Below are 14,641 nucleotides of genomic sequence, written 5' to 3'. Positions count from 1 at the left end.
TTGGGTTTCTGCTTCTGATCAGGCTGATGGCCGTTGCAATGCAGTTGGGGATTTAAGAGTTTAATCGATCTTACGTAAAACCAGCATTCAATTATAACTGCCAGCCTGCTGTCCAGGCAGAACAATCATTTTTGGAATGAAGAAATGCTTTGCCATATATTGTACCTTAATCTTCGCCTACACACCCAACTTTAATAATTTCCTCCACCCAAGGCACTGGCCTTAGTGTATAAATGTGAGTTTGTTATCACGTCTTTGCTCCCTAAGGGCTGATGATGTGAAACAGGTCTCTTTTTAAGAGCTCCATATTTGGCTGACTTTTGAGCTGCAAGCCGTCACGCTCCACATTAAAACAATAAACCACATTCCCACGTACAGAGGAGGTCACGCAACGTGAAATCGGGGGTTTTAACAGAGTTCTTTCTCGGACAATATATGGAACTACGCGGCTGGTGTAGAACCACTCCCGTCAACTAAAGCTTAGATCTGGAGTGCATCGCTCGTCTTTGTCAATCAACGTCACTGCTTCTGCACAGAATGTGGGAGTGGGAATGTTTTTGCAGCGTGCCTTCTGATAGTATTCCGCGTGTGTGTGATGACAGCTTAAGAGGCCGGGCCGAGCCGCGGTGCCTGTGTTTGCCAGTTCTTGTTATGCCGCGCCTCAACGCTGTGATTGGAAGGAAACCAGCTCCCCCAGGCCCGCGTTGGGCTTTCGCTGCAAACCTAGTACCCTTTGTTAACCCTTTGAAGTACACGCCATGAGAGAGCAATACATAACATTATTTTCATGAACTGATGACCCAAATAAGAATAAGAAAGTTTTGAAATTAGCATTAATATCTTACATCCCCTATGTCAAAATAACTTGTTTGATTTAGCCTCAGCTACACTTTTCCTGTTATATCCCCTAATGTCAGACAAATCATTTCTGCCTCTTGTCCTGTCTTTGAAGGGTCTGAACTGACAGAATGACAGACAATTAGAATGACTCCCACAAAGCAAAGGTTTTTTTTTTAATTATTTTTTTTGTATTTAAAGTCGCCTCTTCTTGGTTGAGATGGACTTACAGTGTGTGTGACGGTTTTATGGCAAGGATTTCAAGAAAAAGTCTCTCCCAGCACCAAATATGTTGGTTGTGTCGATTGCGTCTTATAAACAGTGGTGGAAAAAGTACTTATTAACTTGTAATACTAAAAGATAACTATAAATAACCCAAGAAAACAGTGCTGCAGCAGAACTAATTCTGTGTTCTTGATTCAACATTATATTGAAATAAAGGATTAAAGCACTTAATATCAGATAGATTATAAGCAATATTAATTTAAAAAAAAATAAAGACAATTTGACAATATGCATAAACTTAAAAAAAAAACTTAAAAAAATTGCATTTCACAAACAAATGTGCAATTACAATAAAATCCAAACCTAATAATACTGAATATATGGAATTTGTATCAAAAGCATAAAAGTAAGCAAAAACTCTTGATGTATTAACCTCTATTTAAAAGTGCTGACACTTCTGTTACCGTTTCCTTTTATTACTGGCAATCTCAAACTTAAAGGTTTTTTTTAAGTCTCTGTTGGGTGCGGGGTAGAGATGGACCAGGAGATAGGTGGGATGAATGGCAGCCTTAGCTGGCCATTTATTTAAACCAAAAGGCACAACATTTGTCTTTTCAGACGAGCGTATAAATTATAACTTCTTGTGTGCAGTCTGGAGTGGGAGCCCAGCCTCGCTGTCAGGAGAGCGAGGAAGAGGTGAAATCACAGCAGCTCCTAAACACTCTGCTAATCGTTTCAATCTCCAGCAGCTGCGTCCCTTTCTGGTTGCCAGGGATGGCTCTCTCCACCGGCAGGTGGCAGCAACAGCACCTCCCACTACCACATACCCCCACTGCCCAGCTGAGGGAACTGCCCAGCCAACAGCTAACCCCTCCATTGGTGGCAGGACGCGCACCACTGTCGCACGTCTGTGCGAATTCCCGGCCAATAGAAACGGCCATTATCCGGTTCAGTGTTTTCCCATAATTGAGGTGACCGGCCATACGATTGTGATGAGCCGCCTGGAAAACCATTTCCCATTGGCACGAGCAATTGCCTAACCTTCTCCTCTATTTGAGTGTCACAACTCGCCCTGTATAGTTTATCCTGGAGCATTCAGAAATACGGGTAATGGGAGCTGCCCCAGTTCATTCATCCATTCATCACATGGCTGAGCGCAAGGTGTCGTCACACAAATTTTCAAGGGGGAAATCTGCCATCAGTCTGAGCTTTGGCGCCTGAGTGCTCGCTCTCGGAGGCCGCCCTGGCTCTCTCCTCCCAGATGCATCGGACGGCCCTGCGTCTCCACTGAGCATCCACTCACATGTCTCCGCTGATCATGAACGTGCTGCCACTACCTCCCTAACTAGCATATTAAACCCCGGCCAATCAGTCCCTAATAACGTGAGACGGGAGCTAACCGCAGACTCTATGCTATTTTCGCTGACAGTGAATTTCCACTGGTAGTACTTGGTACTTGAGAATATCCCTATGCACACACCTTATCTCCACCCACGATGCCTCCATGAGGGCCCAGGGGCAAACCAGGCATTGGTGGATTAGGGTCTGCGTATAACCTGAATCCAACAGAGCCTGGTGTGTATCCCCTTGTATCCTTACCAGAATACTATAAGTCCCTTTCAGACCGGGAGAGTGGTCTGGCTTGCCGACGACGTGGATTCCTTGACTCATAAGTGGACATTTCAAGCAGAGGGGTCCGGGCCGATGCAAACGCCAGCACCCCATGTATTGAAAAACAGTGAATTAGGTCCAGGAAAACTGGAACTACAATTGGTCACGTGGCCTCTTCCTGTCATAAATATGGCAGTAAATGAGGGAGGAAAGGAAAGGGTGCTGGGGTGCACTTGAAGCAGGTGTGATGGTATGTGCATGTGTGATGGGACCGCATGTGTGTGTGTGTGTGTGTGTGTGTGTGTGCACGCGTGTGTGTGTGTGTGTGTGTAAGCTGTCCACCGGTGGGTGTACATGACTTATCCCCATTGGTATTGGTGTAGAAGGTCGGTAATATGTCGCGGCGCCTCCACGCAGCGGAGGGGGCCCCGAAGCCCCCCCGAACTCCGCAGCCCTGTGGACACCCTACAGCTACAGTAAACCCCGAGTACCTGCCCTGCGGCCACAGAAGACCCCCGGGCCCCAGAGAAGCCAGAGGGCCATGGAGCAACCCCCACGCGCAGCCCCGAGGAGCATGACCCAGTCCCAGGGAGAACAAGGAGACCCCGCACCCCAGGGGTGCACACATACATCCAATCCCGGCCCCACGGCGATAAACCGACACCCCACCCAAGCCGGCCGCCCCATGGGCCTGCCGGCAGGACCCCCATGCCCACCCATGCCCCGCACAAGGGGGAGGCCCGCCCCACCAGCCGCAGCCAACCAGACACCCCACCCCGCGTGAGTGTCAAGTGCCCATACACGTCGCAGCGTGTGCCCAATGGGCACCTCGATGTTACACCCCCTCCATCATCTGGGATACATCGATCGGAGGCAGACGGTCAGGGCTCAGCCATTGCAGGAGAGCTGATTTTCGTTGTGTTAGTCGAGTCAGCTCCGCCAGGGCCTGTGTCTGCTGTTGTATTGCCAGCAGCTGTTGGCAGTTGAGGGCGGCCTGGCACTCCTGGATCTCCACCAGGCCGTGAAGAGCTTGATTCACCCGGTCCTCATGCAGGTCCATCCATCTATCCTGCCGACTGCGCCACTGTAACAAGCCTCTGTAAGATTGCGGGGAGGAGACATGGAACAAAGGGCAGCCTTAGCTGGGCATTTATCAAAACCAAAAGTGATTTGTCTTTTCAGACAAACATATAGATAATAACAGTGGTGTGCAGTCTGTAGTTGGAGCCCAGCCTTGCTGTCAGGAGCGAAGGAGAGAGAGAGAGAGAGAGAGAGAGAGAGAGAAAGAGAGGTGAAAACACAGCAGCTTTTCACCTTGATCTTCTGTACCTGCATCTGTCTGTAGCAGAGTCAAAAGTGAGATATTTGCTTTGGAATGCAGTGGGGTAAAAGTTTTAGCAAAAATCCCCTAAAACCACTCAACCACTCTAGTAAAGTATAAGTATCTCAAAATTGTACTGAAGTACAGCACTTGGGTTAAAATGCTCACTAACTTCCAAGCTGAAGTGTCCAAATACCAAGAATGATTTTCACATGACACATGCATTCAGTGAATACAGATTAAAAAAATAAAAATACCTAGAACTAAAAATACCAAATAACGACACAGACACGTTGTGTTTGAAAGTTCCTCCACCCCTCTGTCTGGAGTCTGCCCTCAGAACGGCCAAGTTGGCAGATAACGACCTCGGACAAATTGGATCACCCGGGGTCCGGATGGACGGATCAGCAGATAGAGAAAAATGTCTCCCCAATGTCTCATCTCAGACATCTTCTACTCTACTACACTAATAACCCAAAGAATGAACATAACATTAACATTAATAACATAGAAAAATGAGTAGGCGGGGCAAACGTGTCATCTTTATCTTAACCTTCCCTCCCCGTCTAAATCTGTCCCCCGTTGTCAATCAAACAAATTGATCAAACCGTGAAATATGTTTCTGTAACGGACGCTGCTGTTGAGAAGGACAAACTGACGCCCAAACTCAAACTGTAAACACACAATGTTTTTTTTCTGGCCTCTAACCGTTGAAGCTCGCTGGCCGGGCTCGATAAGCCCCCACAGGACGGCATGGCCGGGGCTTATCATGCGTGCCAAGCCCCGCGTCCTCCGCTATCTCCGGCCCCCACCGGCTGGGGAAAAACTCATCTCCCTTATCTCCCCCTTCGGCCGGGGAATATAACACTTAACCCCCCCCCCTCCTTCTTCTTTTCCCTCCAAAAAAAATAAAATCAGGTTTGTCCGGCTGGCTCTCTTATTCTACGCTTTCTCGTTTGACCTCGTGGGCATCGTGCCGACAGCCTCGTTTCTGATGATTCGGGCAGGAATTTCCTTTCCCTTTTTCGTTGAACGTGAGGAGATACTGTATATGGATTTACTATTGTGAGCGATTATATGTCACCTTCTATTCCCAGCTCCCTGAATTTCCCGGTGTTTATTATTAAAGAAAGAGGCTTGCTATCGCCTGGAAAGGGAACTTAATTCCAACACAATAGCGTGCGTGTGTAATTTTGGCAATAGGAAATCTGAGATGAGGTGCGAGCGGAGAATGCGGCGACGGTCAATCAAAACATTGCTCGTGAGCTGTGTGACGTGGAAAACAAAAAGAGAAATCCCAGATTCAGACTGGACTTAATGAAGTCCAGTGGACCCAGCTGTATTTTGACAAACTATCAGACTCCCCCAAACAAAGCCAGGAGCCTACTGTGCAGACAGGAGGAGGGTTTGACCTCGTGATCCAGATGTGGAGAACTGTTGCCAAAAACACTAAAGCACTTGGTATTATAAACCTATATGAATTAGACCACGATTGCTACTTCCAGAAATAACGCAGGACGGGAAAAACCAGGAGGGGCCTGAGCTGAAGCACTGTTTAAAACGCTCCAACAAAACAACTGGTATAATGGCGATACACGGAGGATGCAGGGAGGCGTCGCCGCCCCAGTTGTGGTGTCGGGGAAACTCCATTGTCTCCGCCGAGCGAAACCTTTTCCGCTCCAATGCGGCCAGAGCCGCCTTATCAGGTGGGTCCTCTTCCTCTTTGCATTGACCTTACACCTTCAAATGCACAGCGTGAGGAGGCGCCGCCCCTGTGAGGCATCGGGCGCGGTGCGTCCCCAGAGGTAACCTGCCAAACCTATGCAGGATATGTAATCTTTCCCTGACATAAATGGTTCTGCACGGCGCTCGCGAGAATGAAGCAGGAAAATTCCCTTCCGACAATTTCAATGATACTGTAGCAACAATCCACACATTATTTCTTTATTACCGTTCTACACAAGTGATAACAGCAAACATGAAAGGATAAGGGATGAGATTTTAAACACGCTGATCTTTATTGAGGTATGATGTCATGATTCGCCGGGGTGAAACATTCGAACGGCCGATCAAATAATCTGAGTGGCGCACTTGCAGGTGGCGACGCACCAGGAGCCGACGTCCTTGTTGCTGCAGCCCCACTGCTTGGCCAGGTCGGGGCAGGTGCTGTACTTATCAGCGTAGGGACAGGGGTTGGCTGTGGGGGTGAACGAGGAGAGAGAGGGAGTGGGAGACAGAGAGAGAGAGAGAGAGTCAAAAAGAACAGAAGAAAGACGAGAGACATTCATTCCTCTCCGACTCTTTCCTCTTCACAAAACTTTTGCTTTTGCTCCGTGTGTGTGTGTGCGTGCGTTACTCACTGCACAGTTTGTTATCACAGGCATTGGGACAGTCTCTGCAAGATGGTCCCGCTCTGTAGGGTTGGGTGTACTGGTAGTTCCCACTGCAATGTAGGCCAGAACATCATGCATTAATCATAGAGACGGAGACGTGAGCACAACACGCACTTAGTTGAAGTAGAGCGGTTTGATTCGAGATTGTTAAGGTTGAGCTACGCAGAAAGCTGCACCAGAGACACCCCGCTCTGCGAGAGGGATGACTCGATTTTGATGTCGTCTAATTGATCTTGTCCGGGCTTTAATCAAGAGAGCGCTCCGTCGGTGTCCTCGAACGCCCAAGGCCTCTTCGGATCAGAGACGAAGCCAATAGTCTCAATCGGTGGCGAAGCCCCCGTCTCGACATTGCCGTCACACTGAAATCTTACCCGGCAAACTCCCAGATAAAATTAGGTGCAAAACACTGAAGCAAAAGAGTAGGATGATGGGTTTTGCTTACGGTGGGCATTACTGGCACACATAGAAATACTTGTACATGGAGTTTGGGCAGTAGGCATGGCCAACCTGGTTGGACCTGTACCACACCAACTGCGCACACAGAAGGAGAAAGAACCAGCAGGTTAGGCAGGAGCTTATGGAATTCACATGTTTTTTCCAGCCATTATGTACGAGAATGAGTTTAAAGTGCCTTCGTCGTCACAGAATAGTTGACAGACGATAAATGATCCGTATCTAGCCCGTGTTGCCGCACCTGCGCGAAGTGTCCGATCACTCCTCCGTTGATGGATCCCACTCCGTAGCGCCAGCCCTTGACCTCTTCGTACCAGGACTGGATGGCGTTGCTCCAGGTATTCTTGAAGCTGGCCATGTACAGGTTCTCCCCACAGCCGCTGGCGGCGGTCGGAGAAGATGGTAACGCGAAGCAGTGAGACGATTATTCAGTTTTTTTTATGCCTGGTCATTATACCTGATGGTCAGTGCTCAAAGTGATAAAAAATAAGTGCCGGTACGCCCCTTAATCCAGATGTTAAGGGGGGTTATACATCTACTGTAACGGGTGTGGTTAGGACCCAATTGCAGCACAAAGACAGGCAGGGATATTTGGTAATGTCTTTTATTTGTAGAGCGGACGGAAGACAGGCAGGGAGCAGGCAGGATACATCGTCGGGGACAGGCAGGTTCGATAACGAGGAGTGCAGACAGAAGACGGGGGGCAGGCAGGATACGTGGTCGGAGCGAGGCAGAGTCGGTAGCGGGGGAATCAGTCTGGAGAACGCTGGAGAGTCTGGTGCAAGCATCGAAGACAATCTGGCAATGGGTGACTGGTGAGAGAGGCATATATAGGGGTTAGATTGCAGATCTGGAACAGCTGTGTGCGCAGGTGAATAGAGCTGGGCTAATGGGACAGGTAAGGAGAGGGAGGGGAAAGTAGAAGAAGGCGGAGATCATGACATCTACTTTATAATAAAGAAATATATAAAAGTAAGGGCCCTTTCGCGTGTGTAGAACAGAAAATGCTGTGTTCCACTGAAGTCGGAACTCTGAAAAATCCAACCTCGTACTTGAAAAAGTATAAAGGAACAGCCATTTATATTGGAATTTCAGAGCCGACCGCTCGCGCCTGAGTTTACCAAGACAACAGACCTGACGTCACGGAAACATGGTGGCGCGCACCGACGATGGTGAACAACTTTCCCTTTGTATAGATTTTAAAACATGTCTACTGTCGTTGGAACTACTCTTTAGTGAACACAAGGACCGGTGGGGACCGCCAAATCGAATGACAGATTTATGATATCACTTCCTGCTGCCTCGCGACCTGATGCAAACTTGGAGTTTCTAATCCACCTGAAACAGGGAAGCAGCAGCCTTTCCCAGTGATGGAACCAAACTGGTGGAATAGTGAAACTAGCCGTTTCCACCAAAAAGCTGCGAAATAGAAAACACAAACATGGACGCCCGCGATCTAAAGAAATCCCCTGTGTCCATATATGGTCAATGACGTCAAGGCAACCCGGAGCCAGAGCTTGCAATTTGTCCTTCATGATAATAAAACAAAAAAATCAAACTCAATAAAATATAAATGATTTGTCGACTTGAAAGGGCAGAACAGAGGACTGGCAGCTTGTGAGAAGTGCCGGTGCACAAGAAAAAGTCCCGGTACGCCAAATAGTAAAACGTAGAAGAGTAGCTGCTACAGGCCCACTTCAAGCACTGCTGATGGTCATCTTATCCACATCGCTCAATCAACCTCAACTGAACTCTTGAGTCAAACATTTTTGGATAGCCACCTACTGTAACCCATAAAACACCTCTATAGATCCTGTGTATGAACAATATCAAATGTGTTGTCAATATTGGCTCACTCTTGAGGATGATAAATTAAGTGATAGGTGAGAAACCTACTATATGCACGCATGAGGCACCAGTGTCTCTGAATACACACTTGGTCTTTATTTTGGCTACGAGGCAGAGACTCACTGCTGATCTTTCTGGAGCTGAGCAGGCTGCGCTTCATCGAGCAGGTGTTGGCCCATCGCTGAGCGTTGCCTGCAGCCTCGCTGTTCCAGCTCTGTGGCGAACATGGGGCACAGGGCAGTTGGATCTGCACATATCGCACACAACCGCTATGTAGCCATAGCCTTGTACTGACTAGAAAGAATAGGGACATATTTCCTGTTTAAAACATAAATAAATGATAAAATGAAAAAATAGAAAAATGTTTTACTTTATTAAAATGTGTATATATTTTATTCATATTTGATTCAATATATATATTTAAAAAAATCAAATATATATATACTGTATATATATTTTAAATATCCAAAATAAAAAAAATAAAAAAATAAAAAATCACATAAATTGAATGAAAAAGCCAGAGCTTCAGTAATTATATGCTGCAATGTTCCAATAACTTTAGTTACTGGATTTGTACCATTTTCAAAATGTTACTAGCTGTAGGCTGGACTCCTCTCCTCAGGGTGTTATGCTTGTTCATAATCTCTTGCTGGTCTGACAAAGAAGCCAGGATGGTGCCTGTAAACACAAGTAAGCAAACCAAGAGGTGACATGTGAAACGTCATAAATCATGGTGTCTTGTGTTGAATGATGTAGAATTAGAACTGTATGTCGATGAGTAATAATTTGAAGATATCATCCACTCACCCTCCCTCAGGCATGACGTTCAGACAGACAAGAGAGCCTAGAAGGAAATATTATTCAACATGTCTATATATATATATTGTCATTTGGATGTCTTCTGTGGGACTTAGTGCTGCGGCATCGTCCTCGGCCCAGGTGTCAGGCACCTGCAGCGCTGCCGAGAGGCCCAGGGCGCACAGGAAAGCGAAGGCCTACGTACTGTAGACATGGTTGACTCCAGAACCGTCCGGGAAACCTCCCGAGACGTGTTTTATACCCGCATGACGCCCTCTGTCAGAAAGGAACAGGCACAAGGGCACACTGGATTTCAACGAATGACCAAACTTAAGATAGTTTGCGTGTGTGGCACCTGCCGAACGTACATGCTTTGCAACATGGAAGTTTGAATGAAAAAAGGGGCTGTTTCTTTTTGAATGTTTACAATAATAAGCAAAATTAATAAATAATATCTAATAAAAACAAGAAACATTGATAAGATTAAGTAAAACTAACACTGGGAACAGTGATAAGAGTTCAGAGATTCTGCAAATGTCCATGAGGATTCATGGAACGTCCGTTTTTGTGTTTTTTAACAGAGCAGATTTGTGTGTCTGTAATTAAAGTGTGCTTTTAACAGAGCAAAATATCTCGGTAAAAATGTACCGTTATGAATCTATTAATTCATTTAACAATGAAGACTGAGCAGTCAACGAACTTTGCTTTGATATCCTGTAGGAGACTTGGATGACTGGTTGAGACTGAAAAAGACTCACCTTATGCGGCAGCTCTTTATCTGTCAAATCAAAATAACATAATTGAAATAAAACAGCAGGGCCAGACAACCCGGTCTCAAGATTTTTCGTGCTCATAGTCACGAAAATGTATCCATTGAATCATGTTCCGGAGCACAATTGTCAGGAGGGGGGAGGCAGTGACTGAGAAAGTGTACCCATTACGCACTGTTACACACGGGGCACTTTGTTTCATTCAATTAGAAAACAGATAAATAACAAATAATAAATCGACATTAAAAACACACTGAGCTGCGGATCGCGGCCTCCGCTGCAGAGCGCGATATTCAGTGTATTGGTATGGTCCACTTTAGGGGTGTCTGAAATCGTATTACAAGATTCCTCTAAGGTAGCATTCCAAGGTCCACGTTTCCTGGCGTTATAATGGACTAAAACTTTAAATTAAGCTTGAAAATGTATTGATAACCAACTGTGGTATGGATTGTGTATTCTTAGGCATTATCTGTAATTTTCATCCTACAGTATGGAACTTGAACTTGAACTTGAACTTGATAACCAACTGTGGTATGGATTGTGTATTCTTGTCTGTAATTTTAATTTTCATCCTACAGTATGGTTAACCCTTTCAAATTGTTGTTGTGTTGCTTGCTTGCTGAAAATGTAAAATTTGTTTTGTTGGTTGTAACCAATATATATACAGTATATATATGTATATATATATATATATATATGCTGTGCTTGGTGTTTCTATTCTGTTCTACTGTTTACAAACAGGGAAGATGTTATTTTTTAAACTTTATTGCTGAGATCAAGGCATTTAACCAATCATCAAACACCCGACAAAAGCAGGAACCACGTATTCACGACATCAGAGGGAAAGGTTTCTAATGCCAGTGTCTCCATCATTTTAGATCAATCAGCAGCTAAAGCTGCTGTTTGTTCAATGGACACTCACATTCAGGGACCACTATCACACCATCCACATCTTCTCCATAGCCAGTGTGTTCCACTGCCTAGTGTCCAGTGGACAATTTCAAAGCTACATTAACAGCTTATTTTGGATTCATTATTTACTGCACCAATGTAGGGAGTCGTTAAAAAAAAACCCCCAAAAAATGCCTCAGGATTCTCCGGCCGGTCGATTTGTCGTAGCATTATTCCTTAATGCCAAATCTGCTCGGGAGTTGTGTTACCTTCTGTTCTGAGTGGGTGGTTGTTCCAACCTTCCACAAAAGCCTCCAGGTCTGCCTTCAGTTTGGGTAGGAATGTCAGGTGGACTGCGAAAAGATGTTCTGTAAAGGACAGGGTAGGAGTAGGTCACTGTGTTCACAGGTGAGCTTCGAAAATACACCATAAATTTAAAGGTTAAATATTGAATCGCCTTTTGTAAATACATCTTATTCATTGATGTTTTTCCCAGTATTTTTGAACATTAGACATTTGTTAACCAATCCAATGCTGTTGAAGGGCCAGTGCCTTCCTTGTTTTCCGCCCCAAGGATCCCAAGGACAAGGAACACAGGATCCCCCCAGGGCTGCTTCCTCAGCCCCCTACTGTACTCCCTGTACACACGACTATGTGGCCAGGTCCAGCTCTAACACCATCATCAAGTTTGCTGACGACACCGTTGACGTGAGCCAGATCACCGACGGCGATGAGAAGGCCTACCGCGAGGAGGTGACTGACCTGTCACTCTGGTGCCAAGACAACAGCCTCCTCTTGAATGTCAGCAAAACAAAGGAGCTGATTGTGGACTTTAGGAGGGGATTACAACCGAGGACGCACGCACCCTTGGTGATTAATGGGACTTCTGTCGACAGGGTGAGCAGCTTCAAGTACCTGGGAGTCCACATCACAGAAGATTTAACATGGACTTTACAAACAGACACTCTGGTGAGAAAGGCGAGGCAGCGTCTTTACCACCTCAGGCAGCTGAGGAAAATCTAGGTCTCGGTGAGGATCCTCAAGTTCTTCTACTCTGGAGCAGTGGAGAGCATCCTGACAGGCAACATCACTGCCTGGTTTGGGAGCTGTACTGCACAGTACAGGTGGGCCCTGCAGAGGGTGGTGCGTTCAGCTGAACGTGCCACTGGAACTACCTTCCCCTCCCTGCAGGACTTATACACCAGGAGGTGTAGTAGCAGAGCCCACAGGATCATGAAGGATCCTCACCACCCCAACAACGGACTGTTCCAGCTGCTGCGGTCAGGCAAGTGCCTCCAAAGCCACACGGCGAGAACAGAGAGACTGAGACTGAGTTTTTTCCCACAAGCCATAAGAACTGTCAATGCTGACCTCACCAGGGGTCCTCACTGAACCACACACATAGTCTCCACTACCTACTGTACTGTATGTAGCATACTGTACCACATACTGTGTCACTGTTCTGGGTTGTTCGGTGTTACCATATTGCTGCGCCATACTGTTGTATACTGTGCTGTATATCTCACAAACACTACCTCACTTTATTCACATGCAACTTTAATGCACATATCTGTATATACATAAATAGCCTTTCCCATATACATAAGTCTATCCTATATACATAAGCCTATTCCCTTTATCTATTTTGTACCCTCACCCTGCATTACCCTTGAGTTCTTATTTATTTTATTTTATTTTATTCTGTAGTATTCAACTTACTGCATTACGTTTTAGGAATCAGTACGTTGGTAAAGTAGAAATTCTTAGGTAGCTGCTGTGTTCAGTCTAGAACATATTGTGTGTAATCACCGGGTGTGTTGCATTGACATTTCACTGCATATATGTATGAAAGTGAATGAAAGTGAATGTATGTGACAAATAAACCTCTTGAATCTTGAAGCTTGAAAAAGTCATGAGACCGACCTGTACCTCTGGAGGACACATGGAGTAGATCCATCTTTTGGCTGTGGAGTGTGTTATGCGTAATATTTTGATGTCACACATGTCGTGACATCCCGCCACAAACGTTCAATCCTATGAATATAGCAATAATATATCTCAGTGAAGTACAGCACACAGAACAGAAGTGTTGCATTCTCTGTCAAAGTGTGTCTGTGTGTATGTATCTATACATGTGACATAAAGATGAAATGAATAAACCTTGTTGTGTTCAGTGTAAAGGCTCTGACCACTCGTGATCAGTACAAGCAGGTAATGTAATGGAGGGTATTGAGAGTGTTGGTGTTGGTAAACATTTCAAATTATAAGCCGTGAGTCTATATTTACGTTCTTTCTGAAAATACAACAAACATCCATCATGTTTGTGTCTGTACATTGCAGCTTGCAAATACCTACCCCGAGGGCATGCCATGCCCCTCAAGCTTTTTTGAAGGCAGGAAATGCTGTTGATGCACGATTGTTTGTTGTGGCATCCAAGCACATCACCTGTGTTGAATGACATTTTTCATAAATGTACACTTGCTATTTTTCGATAACTTACATGTACAATTGGATTTGTAATGACCTGGCTCGTAGGGCCATGACAAATGGGGAGACATTTTAAAGATCAAATCAAGTCATTTATTTAACAAAAAATTGGACCGAAACGTAAACACAAGTTTTCTCCATTGTCAACAGGTGCATTTTACAGCAAAGCCTTGCTGTCAAACCTCCTTAAGTATTTTAGTGTTTCTTTTTATTTGTCAACCATATGTTTGCAACATAGAATGAGGGGCATGAACATATGAAGATTTTAAATGCATGGGTTTAAATTCTGTTCTGACTAGCACAAAATAATAGTGGGATAGTGGGTTCGCTTTTTTCTGAATAGTCTAGTAAATTCAAGGTTTGGGCGAGAATAGGGATATAGGGTCATTTCCTCAGTATGAATTTCATTCGTAGATACAATTTAACTGGATATAAATATCAGTGTTTGTGGACCAGCGAGCTCCACCAATCAGAGACATCACTGTTACAGTTAGGATTATGGGTAGTGACATTTCACTGCATATATGTATGACCGTATGTATATGCATGTCACAAATAATCTCTTGAACTTTAACTTGACTCGCAAATAATTTTTTATTACTTAAAACAAGGTTGATATCATACAGACTTGTAGCTTCTACAGGAGCAAAAATAAATTTGTATATACATTGCGAAATATTTACGCAATTTTTATAAATGTTTGAAACTCTAACACTAAAGCCTTAATCCTAGAAACTACAGAAACTACAATTCCGCAACATTTTGTGATGCATCTTGATGGAATTGTCACAAGGGTAAGGTAGTTATATTATTATAAACCTAATAAAGGAAAAGAAGGTATGGATGAAAAATGACATGCATGTGTTATTAGAAGTTAATTTTGTCGGAGAATATATCTGTGTTGTCAGAATTTAAATATGTCATTTGCAAAGCCCTGAATTATAAGTTAAGCCATTTTAAGTGGTGCCCCTATTGACACTACCACCCCCTAAAAGTACATGTACAGA

General features: G+C 44.9%; 1 protein-coding gene across 1 annotated transcript; it reads right to left on the bottom strand.

Moving 5' to 3' along the window:
• Positions 1-6,063: 6,063 nt before the first annotated feature.
• LOC307247250 (cysteine-rich venom protein-like) lies at positions 6,064-13,104 on the bottom strand (the record flags this gene model as incomplete). The annotated part of the gene is given in 9 exon segments (XM_080023357.1): positions 6,064-6,191; positions 6,355-6,437; positions 6,830-6,837; positions 6,841-6,918; positions 7,082-7,220; positions 8,808-8,902; positions 9,266-9,366; positions 11,447-11,515; positions 13,077-13,104. Coding segments are annotated over 9 exon segments (729 nt in total).
• Positions 13,105-14,641: the final 1,537 nt, after the last annotated feature.

Source organism: Zeus faber (assembly GCF_960531495.2).
Source record: "Zeus faber genome assembly, chromosome: 2".
NCBI lineage: Eukaryota > Metazoa > Chordata > Actinopteri > Zeiformes > Zeidae > Zeus > Zeus faber.
The sequence above is the reverse complement of the archived record's forward strand: the minus strand, read 5'-3'. Positions and strand labels throughout refer to the sequence as shown.